General features: G+C 42.8%; 1 protein-coding gene across 4 annotated transcripts; it reads right to left on the bottom strand.

Annotated features, from left to right (window-relative positions):
* Positions 1 to 2,020: 2,020 nt before the first annotated feature.
* LOC115137550 (neurotrophin receptor-interacting factor homolog) lies at positions 2,021 to 19,135 on the bottom strand. Of its 4 annotated transcripts, none has more exons than XR_010465148.1 (7): positions 18,640 to 19,135; positions 9,920 to 10,050; positions 9,569 to 9,745; positions 6,505 to 6,669; positions 6,076 to 6,187; positions 4,925 to 5,918; positions 2,021 to 2,812 (listed from the first exon to the last, which is right to left on the bottom strand). XR_010465148.1 is itself a non-coding variant. In XM_065024811.1 (7 exons), the coding sequence occupies exons 1-7, from the start codon at positions 18,884 to 18,886 to the stop codon at positions 2,753 to 2,755; spliced, it is 1,020 nt and encodes a 339-aa protein (XP_064880883.1). In that variant the 5' UTR covers positions 18,887 to 19,135; the 3' UTR covers positions 2,021 to 2,752. The 4 variants fall into 4 exon arrangements, 3 of the variants coding, with proteins under 3 accessions (XP_064880883.1, XP_064880882.1, XP_064880881.1); XM_065024811.1 differs by having other exon boundaries at positions 5,791 to 5,918; XM_065024810.1 differs by adding an exon at positions 14,838 to 15,012 and having other exon boundaries at positions 2,021 to 5,918; positions 18,640 to 18,729.
* Positions 19,136 to 20,145: the final 1,010 nt, after the last annotated feature.

The raw sequence follows: 20,145 nt of genomic DNA, 5'->3' as shown, positions 1-20,145 counted from the left end.
ACTGTTCCTAGGCCGTCATTGAAAATAAGAATTTGTTCTTAACTGACTTGCCTAGTTAAATAAAGGTAAAAAAATACAAGAATTTTCACTCAACTCGATCCTTTTCGGCATCGAGAGAGACAATGAGTGCATGGTCATTAATTCTGCCACGGTGGTTTATGATATTCAGAGCATGTCTCACATTGTCCGTTCCAAATCTGCAAGCAAGTGTCTTGGTGACTATTTTAACATCAACTCCTAGAAAACTGATACTGTTGAAATCGGAGGTTTACATACACTTAGGTTGGAGTCATTAAAACTTGTTCTTCAACCACTCCCCAAATTTCTTGATAACAAACTAGTTTTGGCAAGTCGGTTAGGACATCTACTTTATGCATGACGCAAGTAATTTTTACAATTGTTTAAGGCATTGCCTTAATAGTTTCCCTAACTAGTTCCCGAACTAGTTTCCCTCATCTGATCTAGTGGGCAAGGTTATCTTATTCAGTCATTTTGTTGTTCGATCTTGTACATTGTGAAGTATAAAGAGATTTATAGAAGTCGCAAAACGTATTCTTGATAAGAAATAGAGCCATTTGCCATTCTTAGAATTAATAGAGCTTTCATTTTGTTAATTTTTAAGTTGGTGTGCAAGTAGATGGCTCGGACGGTTACCAAACTCATATTTTTGCTTGGTACATTTTTATTTTATTTATTTGACATGTTTTGTATGCTCTACATAGTTTGGCCTCAGCACAAGCTAGTGAATTCTAGTTTGCCTGGGTTGGTTGTTAATGAAGAAGTTCTAAATGCTTTACTTCAGCCTCCATTTTTTCCCTATTTTCAATTCTAAGCTTCTTGATCAGAGAGGCTTGGGAAATGATATGACCCATTTTGGTTGCTTTAACAGCTTCCCAGATAGTTGCAGCTGAGACAGGAGAGAGTTGGTTGTTGAGCCAGTGATGTGATAATTTATCACAGAGCAGAATCCTTCATTGTTAAACAGAGACGTATGAAGTCTCCAATATCTCATTTTGGGAATTGTTTTGCCAATTTCAATATCTATATACACTGGGGCATGGTCGGAAATTACTATAGAATCAATAGCACATGACTGGACAACAAGAGGGCATGAAAAATAGTCCAATCTAGAATATGAATGATGGGGTCTCGAGTAGAAAGTATAGTCTCTGACATTAGGATTTAGCTCTCTCCATACGTCTACTAAACCACATAAATCACAAATGTTTGGAGATTGGAGCAGTTGATGATTTATCCAATTTACCCAAAGTACAATTAAAATACATACACCCGGCTGCCAAACTCTTTTTGGCAGGATTAATGTCCTTCCTCGGCTAAATTATTTATTCCAAAATATCCCCTGCCATCTAAGTCATTTTTTCAGGAGAATCTGGATACAGGGCAATCGGTGACCAGAGTGATGTTTGGAATCTACAGGTACCTCCTTGCATCCTTCCAAGTTAAGAGTGTATTGTAAAATTGTCAGATAAGGAGTATTGGACTTCTGGACTGGAAGTTGAAGAGTATTGCTGACCTCATGCCTTTTTATTTACTCAGGACACTCTTAAATTGTTCCCACCAATAAAAACTGAGTTTGACTTACACAACAAATATTTTTTTAAGTACCTACAACTGAGACACTTCAGAGGGTCAGAAGAAAGTCGAACTACATTTTCAAATGACTGAAGTTGAAAAACTATTTACAAATCCTACTATTCGGAGAGGTTTAATCTCTGACATATTCTATTTTATCGAACAGAAGTGCCTCATTGAGACATGTTTGGGAGAGACATTGGACATGCATTTGGTGAGGAAGAATGGGCTTCTATCTGCGAAAGGGTTTACCCCAAATGCACCTCCATAAGCATACGAGATACATTTCTGCCTTTTTGTATAAGATTTTGCTCTTTATTCATGTTATTGTACTTAGTCTGTGTGGTGCACTCTTGTCTGTGTAACCCCTGTTAAAAGAAAATAACATTCTAATAGAAAGATGATTACAAAACAATAACCAAGTCAGTCAGCGTGAAGTACAGTACTTTAATTACATAAAATAGTTAATGGTATTGAAAAAAACATTCCATGCCCATTTCCAAATGCCCCAGTATACCGCCCAAGCCTACACTTAGGTACTTGACATTGAGATAAAGGCCCAATGCAGCCGTTTAAGATGAATACACTAATTGTAAGTAACTCTGGATAAGAGTGTCTGTATAATTACTTTCTCACTAAACCCTACCTTTTCTATAATATGGTACCCTCGCTTGGATAAAATGAATTTTAGAATACCTTGGAAATTCTTACATCTTCACTACTTTGTCAAGTAAATTAAGGCATTATCTCACTATAAAACACCAACCTAAAGAAACAGGTACTCATATGCTTAATTTAGAGTTATTTAAGTAAATGTGATATACATTAAGGCTGCATGGTGCAACTAATGAGGGTTTGAAAAGGAATGTGCATGAAAGGCATGAGCTCTGCTTTAATTTTTTGTGTGCAGGATGTACACATTTTAGCTGCCTCAATTACAATTTGGCAAGCACTTGATAATGCCTCGAATTTCCCAGGGGCATACCCTTTGTGTTGCTGTAATGCCTCCTGAAAAAAAAACATGCCTTCAGCCATTGGCCGTTGTGCCCTTGGGCTGGAAATAATTCCCTTCTCCTGGTTGGGTGCTGTGGCGGATGAATCAGAATGTATCCCTTTGGACTCTGGTGTTGGCAGTTGCACTTCTTACCTCAGCTGGGGCTCAGTCACTTGGGGCCCAGAGAGGGGAGAGGTCAGGCTTGTCTTTTACACGTTTCTGGTGCTATGCAGAATATCAGAAAGGGAAGAGGACAGGATGGAACATTGTCTTCATATGTGAATGTGTCTTCCTATTCTTAAACCATGTGAAGGGATGGCGTGATTAATGGGGTACCAATTACTTGTCTCCAATGTCTGTGCGCCCTCCTTTGGCATTGGGGGGAGGTGTATGGAACCATTGTATGTCCTCTCTGATGTTGTACTTATCCTGGGATAATATATGACCTAGAGACTCACTCCCCTCAGTGAGCTTGTCCAGGAGTGGTGTCAAGGGGTTTTACTTGAGATGGGAGTATCTAGAGTTGACAATTGAGTTATGCCATTGGATGAGTTGGTGTTTTTGTTCTATACCGTACCAGGAAGATACCGTTCCAGTTTGGAGTAGGAGGACCAGACACTGGTCTGTACAATAAACTGTTGACACAGCAGTTGCTGTCTGCTATGTATTATAGATACCTTTCACATAAATCTTAACCTTGTGACCATTCTATGTATCGGTTGTGCGTCATGTAGGTCGAGAGGGGTGTATCTTGGCTATAAAAGATCTTTGTACTTTTGTGTTGTCACTCAATGGTTCATTAGAAATAGGGATTCATTGAAAGTCAATGCTATTGCAAAGCTCTTATTATTAAAGATGTAGTTTAAGTATAACTCTGTGTGAAGTTTGTTTCTCCTCATTTGGTAATACAGAAATTAACAACCACAGTGCTCTGAAGTGGCTCTCAGTCACGTGATCGGGTCTTTCTCACAGGCTACAAGTGGAGACCGACACATCGGGGACGCAACTGTGCATGTCCTTATTCAATTTCAAGGCGCATATTGAAGATATTGGAAGAACTGTCTACATTTACTTTGTCAGCCAACGAACAGCAAAAGCACTGGCCTATGTAAATCTACTATTCCCCCATAGTACAAAAGTTGACCCATTCTATTCTGCGAAAAATAAATATTCCAAACAGTCTGGGACAGTTGTGGGATGCAATAGATCCCAAATTAATATAGCTACTAGTGTCAATTTTATTTTATTTTTTTAAGCAATGTGGCTGACAAAAAAGATCAGAACAATTAGCTTAAAATGTTGATAACCTAAGGCCTTTTCTTCACATTATAAGCGCAGAAATGCACACACAGCAGTTGGCTAAGCGTGAATACTCCATTAGCGGGAAAACATTCTCATAGCAAATGCGATTATGCACCTTTTATTAACGGTGCATTTTAGAATCTTGACACTCACGCGCTGTGTATGTATGCCAGTTAGGCTCTACACCCCTTGTAACGTGGATTAATATGCATAATTTTAAGAAGTTATTTTGCCACTTTAGTTGTGAATCAAACCTTATCCAAGCCTATGGGCTAGGCTACATGAGGTGTGACTATGATTCGAAAAAGTCGCAAAAAAAAGGAATACGCATCATTCACAAGTCAAACACTATCCATCAGTCTATTCTTGATTTAATCAGATTTTTACATATGCTAAATAATGTGTGTGAAATTAGTTTTGATTTGGAATGGACCATTATCATGCACCCGTCTTAAAACAGGAGCAAAAGAATAGCTAATGGTAGCTGCTTTTCCCGTGGTTCATTTTCATGCCAGCCAGGTAGGCTATACTCCTGTTGTAAAGAGAAGCAATGTGCTTAATATTAGGAAAGTTAAGAAATATAGTAGGCCTAGCCTATAGAAAGCTGATGGCATCCTCTTTTTAATAGAGGCCATCACACTCTCATGCAATTGCATAGCCTATAGAAATGTTGCGCAACATAAGCTCATGAAGTGTTTGATTCGATTTTCAATGACATTCGCATTGCTGTCCGAGTGATAAGAGGGACAATCGAATGCTGAGCACCAGGCAGTTTAGCAAGTTTGGTAGGCTACTAATGATCAGAAGCCAAATTACCATGACAAAATGGTCACTTGGAATTTGACTGCTGTAATGACTCGTGACTGCAACTAACAGCCCTACACCCACCTGGTGTCCCAGGTCTAAATCAGTGCCTGATTAGAGGAGAACAAGTAAAAAATGCAATGGAACTGGGTTCCAGGTCAAGAGTTGAGTTTGAGGGCTATACACTATACATGGGCCGTGTGCATTTTCTGCTGGTGTATCCTGAAGTACCTTCTCTCTGAGAACTTCTTCCTTCCCACAGTGCGTACAGGTGAATGGCCTCTCTCTCGTGTGGATCTTCAGATGAATCTTCAGCTGATGCTGGTGGGAGAACCTCTTCTCACACTGGGGAAGCTGTAGGATTTCTCCCCTCTGTGGACTCTCTGGTGTCTCTTCAGGTTGGACGAGTGTGAAAAACTGGCCCGGCACATGTGGCAGCCGAATGGTTTCTCCCCTGTGTGGACCCTCTGGTGCCTCTTCAGGCTGGACAAATGTGAAAAACTGGCCCGGCACTGGTGGCAGCCAAAAGGTTTCTCTCCCGTGTGAATCCTCTGGTGGATCTCCACCTGTTTGGGGAAACTGAAGGCTTTCCCACAGAACGAACACGGGAAGCGCTTCTCTTTGCCACTAGATCTACTGATAGCGTTACTACTACTGTCATTTGTCAATGGGCTTCTGTAGCCATTTAGTGTTGAGCCACTGGCATTGTCTGAGGTCTGGTTTAACAGGAGAGTGTGAGGAGGATGAAGGCCAGGTAGTGTCTGTGTTGTGGCAGGTTCCATGTTCCAGTTGATAGATCCTATAGAAGGCAGGCTGAAGGCAGCACCTGTTAGGGGGTTAATCTGAGACACCATCAGTCTCTCTGAATCACAACTATAGGAGCAGGACGGAGCATCGCTAGCAGAGTCTGTGTCTGTTCTCTCCTGCCGCATACGGACACTTCCTCGTCCCCGCGGACCAAATCTACGCCTCACCCTGGTCTCAGCCAGTCTGTTGTCACGGAGACTAAGTTCGGATGTTGTTTTGTGTTCGACTGCCTGTTTCTGGTTTACAGTGTTCCTCAGCCCAGAGTTGAGGACGTTGTCCAATCCACTGACCTCCACTATGTTGTCTCTGGTCCTGGCCTGCTCGGTGATGTTGTCCCCTGGGTCCTTGGCTGCACTCATCTGAGTCTGGGAATCCAAGATGGCCACCCAGTCACCTCTGTTAGCCTCCAGCCAACCACCTGTTAGAAGAGGTTAGAAAATAGACTTTACAAACATGGCAGAGAAGTCAACATTTTGGAGATGTTCAGTTTATGCGTTTCAAATTGTATCCAGGTGCATCACTATTCCCATTGAAGATCTATTACTGTATGTAGGCTATATGTATTTCTCCCTTACCTTGCTCCCCCATCTTTAGTCCACTCAGCAGATCAATGATCTCTGGTCCGTCTTCTATTGTCTCCTCTTTGACCAGTAGCAGATCAGGCTTCCCATCCTCCATGTCTTCTGACTGTAAGAGATACAGAGTGAGAGGATGTTGGATCAAGAAATCTGATATGAGCACCTTGCTATGGGGCATCTTCTGATTGGGCATTGAGGGATTTCTATGAGTACTATGCAAATGTGTTAATTTGATTACTTGACACAAGACCGTATCCACAAAGCGTCTCAGCGTAAGAGTGCTGATCTAATATCAGGTCCCCATCTGTCTACATAGCTTTATTCATTATAATAAAAATGCTCCTAGATCAGCTCTCCTGCTCTGAGAGGCTTTGTGGATACGGGCCCCGACCTAATACCATTCAGACAGTAGTTCAGTGGGCTCACCTCAGTGAGACTGTGTGTGGTCCTGTGCTGCTCAGCTAGTTTCTCTGTGGGTTCAGGAGGTGGTGTAGTCTGGTTGTCCTCCATGACCATGGTCCCCTCAGGGTTCCCCAGACCCTCCTCACACCCCTCCTCCTTCACCAGCAGCACCTCTGGACCCTCCTCCTCCTGAAAGAGACAGGTAATACAGATAACACAGACGGACATACACTCCCTCAGGTATGTACACACAGATAAATCACACTTTCAACATGGAGTGTTTACCCATCTCCACTATGTTTGAATCCTATACTGTAGTTACAGAATTACTTCATTGTTGTTAAGGGTTCGTACCCTTTTTAAAAATATATATATTTTCCTTAAATGACATACCAAAATCTAGCTGCCTGTAGCTCAGGACATGCATATTGTTGATACCATTTGAAAGGAAACACTGAAGTTTGTGGAAATGTGAAATTAATGTAGGAGAACATAACATTAAATCTAGTAAAAAAATGTTTTTGTTCCATCTTTGAAATGCAAGAGAACGTCCATACTTTCAGTTAGGAGTCTAGGTGTAATTTAGATTTTGGTCACCAGATGACAGCAGTATGTACAAAGTTTCAGACTGATCCAGTGAAGAATTCAATTACCGCACCAGGTCTGCCAGGAGTTTGTCCAAATGTACCAAATAGGTCAATTGATACATTTAAGTACATCACTATAGAGAACATACAAAATGCAAAAAGTATGTTTACACAGGAATGTCATAAATGATGGATCATTAACTTTCACTCATCTAGATGACCGGGCAGGGTGGGTGTGGAGCCAGAGACAGCAGTTGGGTCAAACTGTAGACCAAGTTCCTACGTTAACATAAAAATTAATTTTATCAAACAAAACTGCTACATTTTCTCTGGGACCCTCGGGATGAAAAATCAGAGCAAGATTACAAAATGTAATTACCTTCATAGGTGAATATCAAACCAGTTGCCATGATAAGTGTTTTGTTGTGCACTCGCCTCAAAAAATAGCATGGTATTTTTTCACTAATAGCTACTGTTAATTGGAAACAGCAGTTAGATTAACAAGAATTTAAGCTTTCTGCCCATATAAGACATGTCTATGTCCCCGGAGAGTTGGCTGTTGTATACAACGTAATTGTAGTCACATTAACGCACTTTGGGGACACCGATTCCGTATAGGTTAAACCCATCATGGTGGACGTAAATATGAGTCAGCAATGATAAGTCATCAGACAAACCTGACTAAACTACTTGTGTACTCTAGGTGTTTAGCTTCATAGTTTGTTCTCCATATAATTAAAAAAAATAGGGAGCCAAATTTGTTTTCACCACTTATTTCCATGACTGATCAAAATAAGTGTTCTCTCTTGTCCCTCTGCAACGACTTATGGTGAGATCTGTTTGGACCATGGAATCGCAATAAAAATCTATATTTAATCATATCGGCACATTGTATCATGAGGTCCCTGGCTATTCCCAGCCCTAATTGGTTATAAAGTGCGTTTGTGTGTATGCAGAATAGGGTGAGAGCAGATGTGATGTATACTAAACAATCTCACTGAAAAGTCCCATTTTGTGTTTATTCAACATAAACAAGTTTTAAATACACGGGTACACACACACGGGTCTCTCTGCATACCTGGCAGACATCTCAGCTTGGATGTCGGCCCACCACCTCAAGCTCAACAAGATGGAGCTGCTCTTCCTCCCAGGGAAGACCTGCCAGCTCCAAGACCACATCACGGTTGATTGACAACTCCATGGAGTGCAAAGAACATCAAAGCAGGGACCTGCTGCAACTATGATATGTGGTTGTCTCACCCAGCGATCTTAAGATGAATGCACTGCTTTTAAGTCGCTCTGGATAAGATCTGCTAAATAACTTAATGTAAAATCTGCATGAACTTGATAAACTGCATTCATTTTCTCATTAAAAGTGTCTTAGGAAAAAATAAAGTAGTTGAATGGAAGTAATGAAATAGGCATTTGTGAATCAAATAGCCTACACAGTAGAATCACTAGGTAACATACTTTTTAGGCTTATATATCATATCGGGTTGCAATATTCTATTCAGGAATATTCAACACTGAAATCTGTTACACTCATTATTGCAAATGCGTCTGGATATTTTCTGCTGTCAATAAATTAATCTTTATATTTAATGCAGTGTTTGATCTAAACAGCAGAAGCTATTGAGTAGAATGGTTACTTTCTATGTTAGAGTGGAATGGTTTTTCTGCTGGTGTATTCTGAGGCTCCTCTGAGAATCTCCCATGTGGACCTTCAGGTGCATCTTCAGGTCACCAGCCTGGGAAAACCTCTTCTCACACTGAGGGCAGCTGAAGGGTTTCTCCCCTGTGTGGACCCTCTGGTGGATCTCCACATTCTGGAGGCAGCTGAAGCCTTTGTTACAGAACATGCAGAGGAACCGTTTCTCTTTACGATTGCCTGATGTTGCTCCCCGAGCCTTGGGCCTTTGGTCCTTTGAATTCAATACCTGATCGAAAAGGACGCGGCCGTGTGAATCCGAAGGTGACATTGACGTGGATACTGGGTTGTGATCCCCGAACGTCTGTAAAGGGGAGTGGGTGGCGACATTTGTCTTTAAGCTTCCCCTGTAATCTAAGAAATCTTTGCCTTGTGAGTGTCCTTCTCCTAAATGAGTGTTGTCTACATTCCATGTCAGATGAGCGTTGCCCTCCACTTTCACATCATTGACAACAACTTCCCCTTTCTTATCTAGACACCCTTCAGAGTATACACTACTACTGTACTGGTTCCAGTCCCCTCTAGACAGATCAGTGTGTGTCTCTAAACCCAAGGTCATGTTGTCAGGGTCCATCTCTGTAGCGTAAGAACAAGACTGATCACTGCCAATCTCTAATGCGCCACCGGAGTCCCGATGGGAATGAACCATCCTCGGACTTGGGTTACCATAAAGTAAATACTCTGAACTGGGAGCAGGGGAACAGCCCAGTGGCTCCAGTCTGTCTGTGTGTGTTACAGTTAAAGTCTCGGTGTCTGTCTCCGACTTGAGGACGGCGTTTGCCGGTCCACTGACCTCCATGATGCTGCGTCGTGTCCTAGGCTTGGGCGCAGCAGCGGTGTGTAGGTCTTCCGTGGCTACAGGGGGCGCTTTTCCAGTGGTTTCTACTGTCTGGATGTCTCTGCTGTGTCGTGGGTCCTCCACTCCTTCAGACCTCTCCTGCTTGACCCCAGGACCTCTAGCCTCTGCAGCCTGACGAGAGGTTTATTACCGGCATATGAGTTGAATTAGTTAATGTCGTAGTGAACTCACAAGCTCTCATGACAGAAAAATAAGGATGAACATGAATAGCTGAGGAGAGCCTTTCTGAAATAAACTGGCCACATTTGATGTACTGTAATTTTGATGTAATACTATTACACTAACCTCTATCACGATAACGTGCTGGGTTGAGGTTCTACTCCCCTCATCAATAGTGATTGGTTGGTCATCTCTCCATGTATTGTGTCCCACTGGCTTCACAGAGCTCCTGTGGCCTCCAGTGAGATGTCCATCACCTGAGACAATGATTGAGGGAAAAGTGGTTGTTAGGTTAGCTACTCTCAATGCTCAACAGTATATTGTACACTAATGACAGTATACATTTGGCAAGGATGTAAGGTAGCACTTCTAAAAACTTCATACACTATTGATTATGTTCCATGCATCATATTATTTTGAAAGTATGACAATAGGAAATGTGGTTAGAATATGATATTGTCTTCATTGACCTGCCTAGTAAAATAAAACAAATTGTGCAAGATAGCTAAGTAAATCAGGGTAAGTATTGCACACTATCCAAACATTAACCATAGACTTAGATAGACGTCCCATTATGGGTCAGTGAGAGCATGGGAAATGCCATTGTAGTACAGACTGAGATATGTTCCCGGATTCATCCAATAGCATTGAGGAGATTACCAATAAGTGCATAGATGACGTCGTCCCCAAAGTGACCATATGAACGTATCCAAACCAAAACCAATGGATTTCCAGCAATAGCAGCACTGTGCTCAAGTTAGAGCTAAAGTATCTATATCCACAGTAAAACGAGTCCTATATTGACATAACCTGAAAGGCCGCTCAGCACGGAAGAGGCCGCTGCTCCAAAACCGCCATAAAATGTCAGACTACGGTTTGCAACTGCACATGGGGACAAAGATGGTACTTTTTTCTTATTAAACAAAAATATAACTGTTTGGCTATATTGACCATTGTTATGTTTGGAGGAAAAGGGGGAGGGTTGCAAGCAAAATAACACCATCCCAACCGTGAATCACGGGGGTGGCAGACTGTTGTGGGGGTGCTTTGCTGCAGGAGGGACTGGTGCACTCACAAAATAGATGGCATCATGAGGTAAGAAAATTGTGTGGATATATTGAAGTAGCATCTCAAGACATCAGTTAGGAAATTAAAGCTTGATCGCAAATGGGTCTTCCAAATGGACAATGACCCCAAGCATACTCTAAAGTTGTGGCAAAATGGCTTGAGGAAGCTTGTGGAAGGCTACCCAGAACATTTGACCCAAGTTAAACCATTTAAAGGCAATGCTACCAAATACTAATTGAATGTATGTAAACTTCTGACCCCCTGGGAATGTGATGAAAGAAATAAAAGCTGAAATCGCTCTACTATTATTCTGACATTTCACATTCTTAAAATAAAGTGGTGATCCTAACTGGCCTAATACAGGGCATTTTTACTGGGATTAAATGTCAGGAATTGTGAAACTGAGTATTTGGCTAAGGTGTATGAACTTCCAACTTCAACTGTATGTAAGAATGCTGTTCATTGACTACAGCTCAGCCTTCAACACCATAGTACCCTCCAAGCTCATCATGTAGCTCGGGGCCCTGGATCTGAAACCCGCCCTGTGTAACTGGTTCCTAGTGTTAGATGGGCTGCCCCCAGGTGGTGAAGGTAGGCAACAACACCACCACTACGCTGATCCTCAACAGAGGGGCCCCACAAGGGTGCATGCTGTGCCCCCTCCTGTACTCCCTGTTTACCCATAACTGCATGGCCACTCAAGCCTCCAACTCAATCATCAAGTTTGCAGATGACAAACCAGCAGTAGGCCTGATCACCAACAACAACGAGACAGCCTACAGGGAGGAGGTGAGGGCCCTGGCGTAGAGGTGCCAAGAAAATAACCTCTCCCTCAACAAAACTAAGGACCTTATCGTGGACTTCAGGAGACAGCAGAGGGAGCATGCCCCCATCGACATCCATGGGGCCGCAGTGGAGAAGGTGAAAAGCTTCAAGTTCCTCGGCGTACATGTCACTGACAAACTGAAATGGTCTACCCACACAGACAGTGTGGTGAAGAAGGTGCAACAGCGCCTCTTCAACCTCAGGAGGCTGAAGAAATTTGGCTTGGCTAAGATCCTCAAACTTTTACGAAAGCACAAATGAGAGCATCCTGTTGGGGTGTATCACAGCCTGGTACAGCAACTGCACTGCCCGCAACCGCAGGGCTCTCCAGAGGATGGTGTGGTCAGCCCAACGTATCACCGGGAGCACACTACCTGCCCTTCAGGACATCTACAGCACCCGGTGTCACAGAAGGCCAAGAATTTCATCAAGGACATCAGCCACTCGAACAACGGCTTGTTCACCCACTATCATCCAGACTGCGAGGTCAGTACAGGTGCATCAAAGCTTGGACCAAGAGACAGAAGCAGTTTCAATCTCAAGGCCATCAGACTACTAAATAGCCATCACTAGCCAGCCTCCATGTAGTACCCTGCCCTGAACTTAGTCACGGTCACTAGCCGGCTACCACCCGGTTACTCATCCCTACATCTTAGAGGCTGCTGCCCTATGTACACAGACATGGAACACTGGTCACTTTAAATGTTTACATACTGTTTTTCATATCTATAGTGTATTCTAGTCAAGTTCATCCTATTCAACTATTGCTGTACATGTACTATTCTAGCCACGTATTCTTCAGATATTCTATCCACATACTGTCCATAATATCTATACATCTCATCACATACATACATATATACACTGAACAAAAATATAAAAACGCAACATATGAAAGTGTTGGTCATGTTTCATGAGCTGAAAAAAACTAAAACAAATGTTCCATACACACCAAAAGCTTATTTCTCTCAATGCTGTTTACATCCCTGTTACTATCTCTTTTGCAAAAACAATCCATCCACCTGACAGGTGTGGCAAATCAAGAAGCTGATGAAACAGCATGATTACACAGGTGCACCTTGTGCTGGGGACAATTAAAAGGCCCCTCTAAAATGTGCAGTTTTGAATCCAGCCCAGGATTCCACATCCGGCCTCTTTACCCGGACAGCTGATGAAACCCTTGCCTTGATGACAGCTTTGCACACTCTTGGCATTTTCTCAAATCAGCTTCACCTGGAATGCTTTTCCAACAGTCTTGAAGGAGTTCCCACATATGCTGAGCACTTGTTGGCTACTTTTCCTTCACTTAACTCATCCGTAAACATTTCAATTGGGTTGAGGTCGGGTGATTGTGGAAGCCAAGTCATCTGATGCAGCACTCCATCACTCTCCTTCTTGGTCAAATAGCGCTTTCACAGCCTGGAGGTGTGTTTTGGATCATTGTCCTGTTGAAAAGCAAAATGATAGTCCCACTAAGCGCAAACCAGGTAGGATGGTGTATCACTGCAGAATGCTATAGTAGCCATGCTGGTTAAGTGTGCCTTGAATTCTAAATTTTAAAAAAATCAGACTGTCACCAGCAAAGCACCCCCAAACCACCTCCTCCGTGCTTCACGGTGGGAACCACACATGCTGAGAATCTGTTCACCTACTCTCCGCATCACAAAGGCACTTAGGTTGGAACAAAAAAATCTAATTTGGACTCAGACTAAAGGACAGCTTTCTTCAGGTATAATGTCCATTGCTGGTGTTTTCCTTGGGCCAAGCAAGTCTCTTCCTGTTATTGGTGTCCTCTAGTAATGGCGTCTTTGCAGAAATGTGACCACGAAAGCCGGATTCAGTGTCTCCTCTGAACAGTTGATGTTGAGATGTGTTTGTTACTTGAACTCTGAAGCATTTATTTGGGCTGCCATTTCTGAGGCTGGTAACTCTAATGAGCTTATGAGCTTATGAGCTTATGAGCTTATGAGCTCTAATGAGCTTATGAGCTTAAGTAACTCTGGGTCTTTCTTTCCTGTGGCGGTCCTCATGAGAGCCAGTTTCATCATAGTGCTTGATGCTTTTTGTGACTGCATTTGAATAAACCTTAAGTTCTTAATTTTCCGTATTGGCTGACCTTCATGTCTTAAAGTAATAATGGACTGTTTCTATTTGCTTATTTGAGCTGTTCTTGCCACAATATGGACTTGGTATTTTACCAAATAGGGCTATTTTCTGTATACCACACCTACCTTGTCACAACACATCTGATTGGCTCAAAACACATTAAGAAGCAAAGAAATTCCACAAATTAACTTAACAAGGAACACCTGTTAATTGAAATGCATTCCAGGTGACTACCTCATGAAGCTGGTTGAGAGAATGCCAAGAGTGTGAAAAGCTGTCAATGCAAAAAAGGTGGCTACTTTGAAGAAAATCAAATTAAAATATTTTGATTTAGCTTTTTTGGTTACTACATGATTCCATGTGTTATTTCATAGTTTTGATGTCTTCACTGTTATTCTACAATAGTACAAATAAAGAAAAACCCTGGAATGAGGTGTCCAAAATTTTTACTGGTACTGTATAAATCAAATCAAATTTTATTTGTCACACACACATGGTTAGCAGATGTTAATGCGAGTGTAGCGAAATGCTTGTGCTTCTAGTTCCGACAATGCAGTAATAACCAACAAGTAATCTAGCTAACAATTCCAAAACTACTACCTTATAGACACAAGTGTAAGGGGATAAAGAATATGTACATAAAGATATATGAATGAGTGATGGTACAGAGCGGCATAGGCAAGATACAGTAGATGGTATTGAGTGCAGTATATACATATGAGATGAGTATGTAAACAAAGTGGCATAGATAAAGTGGCTAGTGATACATGTATTACATAAAGATGCAGTAGATGATAGAGTACAGTATATACGTTACATATGAGATGAATAATGTAGGGTATGTAAACATTATATTAGGTAGCATTGTTTAAAGTGGCTAGTGATATATTTTACATCATTTCCCATTATTAAAGTGGCTGGAGTTGAGTCAGTGTGTTGGCAGCAGCCACTCAATGTTAGTGGTGGCTGTTTAACAGTCTGATGGCCTTGAGATAGAAGCTGTTTTTCAGTCTCTCGGTCCCAGCTTTGATGCACCTGTACTGACCTCGCCTTCTGGATGATAGCGGGGTGAACAGGCAGTGGCTCGGGTGGTTGTTGTCCTTGATGATCTTTATGGCCTTCCTGTGACATCGGGTGGTGTAAGTGTCCTGGAGGGCAGGTAGTTTGCCCCCGGTATATATATTCATACTCCGGACTCCAACATTGCACGTCCTTATACACTGCTCAAAAAAATAAAAGGGAACACTTAAACAACACAATGTAACTACAAGTCAATCACACTTCTGTGAAATCAAACTTTCCACTTAGGAAGCAACACTGATTGACAAATTTCACATGCTGTTGTGCAAATGAAATAGACAACAGGTGGAAATTATAGGCAATTAGCAAGACACCCCCAATAAAGGAGTGGTTCTGCAGGTGGGGACCACAGACCACTTCTCAGTTCCTATGCGTCCTGGCTGATGTTTTGGTTACTTTTGAATGCTGGCAGTGCTTTCACTCTAGTGGTAGCATGAGACGGAGTCTACAACCCACACAAGTGGCTCAGGTAGTGCAGCTCATCCAGGATGGCACATCAATGTGAGCTGTGGCAAGAAGGTTTGCTGTGTCTGTCAGCATAGTGTCCAGAGCATGTAGGCGCTACCAGGAGACAGGCCAGTACATCAGGAGACGTGGAGGCCGCCATAGGAGGGCAACAACCCAGCCGCAGGACCGCTACCTCCGCCTTTGTGCAAGGAGGAGCACTGCCAGAGCCCTGCAAAATGACCTCCAGCAGGCCACAAATGTGCATGTGTCTGCTCAAACGGTCAGAAACAGACTCCATGAGGGTGGTATGAGGGCCCGACGTCCACAGGTGGGGGTTGTGCTTACAGCCCAACACCGTGCAGGACGTTTGGCATTTGCCAGAGAACACCAAGATTGGCAAATTCGCCACTGGTGCCCTGTGCTCTTCACAGATGAAAGCAGGTTCACACTGAGCACGTGAGTCTGGAGACGCCGTGGAGAACGTTCTGCTGCCTGCAACATCCTCCAGCATGACCGGTTTGGCGGTGGGTCAGTCATGGTGTGGGGTGGCATTTCTTTTGGGGGCCGCACAGCCCTCCATGTGCTCGCCAGAGGTAGCCTGACTGCCATTAGGTACCGAATTGAGATCCTCAGACCCCTTGTGAGACCATATGCTGGTGCGGTTGGCCCTGGGTTCCTCCTAATGCAAGACAATGCTAGACCTCATGTGGCTGGAGTGTGTCAGCAGCTCCTGCAAGAGGAAGCCATTGATGCTATGGACTGGTCCACCCGTTCCCCAGACCTGAATCCAATTGAGCACATCTGGGACATCATGTCTCGCTCCATCCACCAACGCCACGTTGCACCACAGACTGTCCAGGAGTTGGCGGATGCTTTAGTCCAGGACTGGGAGGAGATCCCTCAGGAGACCATCCGCCACCTCATCAGGAGCATGCCCAGGCATTGTAGGGAGGTCATACATGCACGTGGAGGCCACACACACTACTGAGCCTCATTTTGACTTGTTTGAAGGACATTACATCAAAGTTGGATCAGCCTGTAGTGTGGTTTTCCACTTTAATTTTGAGTGTGACTCCAAATCCAGACCTCCATGGGTTGATAAATTTGATTTCCATTGATAATTTGTGTGATTTTGTTGTCAGCACATTCAACTATGTAATGAAAAAAGTATTCAATAAGAATATTTCCTTCATTCAGATCTAGGATGTGTTATTTTAGTGTTCCCTTTCTTTTTTTGAGCAGTGTATTTCTTAATTCCATTATTTTACTTTTAGATTAGTATGTATTGTTAGATATTACTGTTGGAGCTAGGAATACAAGCCTGCAATAACATCTGCTAAACCTGTGTATGTGATCAATAAGATTTGATCTCAACGTTTCAAACCGACCACAATTGTCCCTGTTCCCAAGAACTCCAAGGTAACCTGCCTAAATGACTATGGTCCCGCGGCACTCACATCTGTAATTATGAGTGCTTTGAAAGGCTGGACATGACATATCAACACCATCAACCCAGATACCCTGGACACACTCCAATTCGCATACCGCCCCAACAGATCCACAGATGACGCAATCTCAATTGCACTTCACACTGCTCTCTCCCAAGAGGGGAAATAACAATGTGAGAATGCTGTTCATAGACTACAGCTCAGTGTTCAATGACAAAGTCCTCTCCAAGCTCGGGACCCTGCGACTGAACACCCCTCTCTGAAACTGGATCCTAGACTGCCTGGCCGGCCCTTGGTGGTGAGGGTAGGCAACAACACCTTCGCCACGCTGACCCTCAACATGGGGGCCACCCAGGTGTGTGCTTAGTCCCTTCCTTTAAACCCTGTTCACGTACAACTGCACGGCCACGCACAACTCCAATACCAACTTCACATTTGCTGACGACGCGACAGTGGTAGGCCGGCGATGAGACAGCTTACAGGGTGGAGATCAAAGACCTCGCACACATTCACATACACTACAAACCCACACATTATATACTGCTGCTAATCTGTAATTTATTTTACGCTTATTATCTATCCTGATACCTAGTCACATTACCCTGCCTTTATGTACATAACTACCTCAAATACCTCGTAGCCCTGCACAGTGATACCCAGACAGGTTACAGGGGCTATAAAGCTGAAGCATCCGTTTAGAACGTTTTCCCACCACCAAATATGGTAGTGAGAGGAAGTCCAGTCGCGGGTAGTGGGAAAGGATGAAACTAGGTGAAACTGGGCTGACATTCTGCACATTTTCTCATAGATGAAATGTCTTCTCTCAATTTTCTGTACCCAAAACTACAATATTTTACAAACACAGTGCACTAAGTTTTATAGACTTGATTCTTTGCTAAAGTTTTTTAAAAAAGCATTGTTTAGAAGGAGTGCAACGTCATTGAGTTTGTGCACATGCACATTTTAGAGGAGGCGCAGCGGTCTAAGGCACAAGAGGCAATTGTGCGCCACCCTATGAGAGTCCCATAGGGTGGCGCACAATTGGCCCAGCGTCGTCCGGGTTTGGCCGTCATTGTAAATAAAAATGTGTTCTTAACTGGCTTGCCTAGTTAAATAAAGGTTAAATAAAAACAAAAAATATACATACTACAACGTGCCAATAGTATCTTGCTAGGTATTGCTTGGCCCACCTCCTTGCTTGTTCTGCCCACTATGCTTCACTTGTTCCCACTGTAAAACGACATCTTATCTTTGGTTAGTTATAAATATGTTTGGTGATATGGTACTGATACTCTATGTACATAGCGTCAATCTTGTATTTTATTCCTCGTGTTACAATTTGTATTTTGCTTCTTCTTTTTTTACTCTGTCATTGGGAAGCACTTGTAAGCATGTATTTCACAGTAAAGTCTACACCTGTTGTATTCGGTGCATGTGACAAATACAATTTGATTGAAGGCCATCTCCATTTTGAAATAGTCAATTTTTTCCCCTACTACTTCTATGAATTGGCAAACAAACTGAAAGCTTGCATACTGCCACCTGTATTGTGTTGTTTGAACAGGTATAAAGCCAAAGTTGGCGATTTACTGGCACCTGCAGTTATGGAATTTTTACTCATGAGTATAATTCATTGGCTAGTCAAAGATACCTGAATGGAATAATGTGATCCTTCCTTAACTCATGAAGTCCCACCCAGTTTACTGCTTCAAAACGGTGAAAGTACTCAATGGCGCTGCTCATGCTAACAAGCTTTTGAGTCCACTATCATTCTCTAGGACCAAGACACAATTGTGGGTAACACATCTGAACACATGCGTAGAGGGGAACGGGGCGATGGGCCCCGCAGCCTCTGCCTTCTGCAAAATGTACCTCTTGCCATTCCTCTGTATCGATCGAGGATCTTGACACTACTGGGACGACGCTCCCGTGCCACCTTCAGTTCCAGCATCTGTAGTTTCCTCCGCAATCCCCGGTTTTCTTTTTGGCTCTGAGTTATTTCCAAACGAAACACTGCATAGTCGTCGTCTATGAGTTTACAGACCTCTGCCACGGCTGCATTCGCTAACACCTCCATAATGGAGGCTATTTGAGTGTGAAAAACTACACAGTTAGCCATGTTAGCTAACGTTAACTACGAAGTTAGCCAGCTAGCGTTACCTAGAAAAATAACATCGAGTACTGTCTCCAACGTGAATTAAAGACTCCCTGAGGTAAATATGTGACGCTGTGCAGTTAAACGAGTTTGAGTTCCAGGGTGTTAATAAACCTCAAAATAACAACAAACACGCTAACGTGGAAATTGTTATCACTTAACTTCCCTTTACACAGAAGATAAATTATATTATTGGTTGTCGTCATAGCTCTAAAGGCGTGGTTAAATGTAACATTCATGCGCACTGTTCTCTGAAATACGGTACTACTTATTACATTACACATCAACTCTCCTATGATCATGTCCGAATACCAACACAAGCGTACTATATACTTAATTAAACTGCATACTAATTTCGGCATTTGATTTAGTAGAATTCACTCTTTTCCGACCGTATTTTTGTATTTTCACCCCCAGACATTATTTCTTAGAGGTCTTAATGATGTATGTTAACGTGTAAATGTGAATATGAATTATGCCCCCATTTCAGATTACTCGTTTTACGTTTTTCTTGCGCTGTACCCAATGATTTATGAAAGCTTGCTTGGTAGGTCGAAGTCCTTATTGTGGTTTTACAGACGTGTTTAATATGTTTTATTTCCACACTTTATTTGAATATTTATGAAATGCACATTGTTATATTTGGTATCGCTAATTTGTTTTCCCTCGACTCCAAACCTATTAGATGCGTGAAACGGATGTGGGTGGGGCTGTGTCTACATAAGGGTGCTAATTTAAACAACTCACAAAAGCTCTGAAGGCCGTGAGGGCGACACTTAAAGCTTATTAAAGAGCAGTGTTACTTTCAAGAGCTGTGTGTGGGTTTCTTCTTTTTCTCATGTTTGGTATAGCCCTTCGTTCACTCCAGATTTGACTGCCCTTGACCAGCACAAAAACACCCTGTGGCGTACTGCACTAGCATTGAATAGCCTCCGCGATATTCAACTTTTCGAGGAAGTCAGGAACCAATACACACAGTCAGTTAGGAAAGCTAAGGCCAGCATTTTCAAACAGAAATGTGCACCTTTGCAGCAATAATTCCCAAATGTTTTGGAACACTAAAGTCCATGGAGAATAAGAGTACCTCCTCCCAGCTGCCCACTGCACTGAGGCTATCCCCACCCTGGCCAACAACTCTGCATCCTGCAGCAACTGGTCCAAGGCCCTTCTCCTTTACCCAAATCCTGACAGCTGATGTTCTGAAAGAGCTGCAAAATCTGGAT

The sequence above is a fragment of the Oncorhynchus nerka genome, linkage group LG11, assembly GCF_034236695.1.
Source record: "Oncorhynchus nerka isolate Pitt River linkage group LG11, Oner_Uvic_2.0, whole genome shotgun sequence".
Classification (NCBI taxonomy): Eukaryota; Metazoa; Chordata; class Actinopteri; order Salmoniformes; family Salmonidae; genus Oncorhynchus; species Oncorhynchus nerka.
Note: the sequence above shows the minus strand (reverse complement) of the source record. Positions and strands in the feature narration are given on the sequence as shown.

Bases quoted from the DNA above. Each gene is read 5' to 3' on its own strand.
- LOC115137550 (XM_065024809.1), bottom strand. From the start codon at position 18,886: ATGGCTAACTGTGTAGTTTTTCACACTCAAATAGCCTCCATTATGGAG. The intron at 10,051-18,639 runs GTACATTTTGCA...TCATTGTCTCAG, and splicing joins ATACAGAGGAATGGCAAGAG to GTGATGGACATCTCACTGGA. The intron at 9,746-9,919 runs GTTAGTGTAATA...ACCTCTCGTCAG, and splicing joins AGCACGTTATCGTGATAGAG to GCTGCAGAGGCTAGAGGTCC.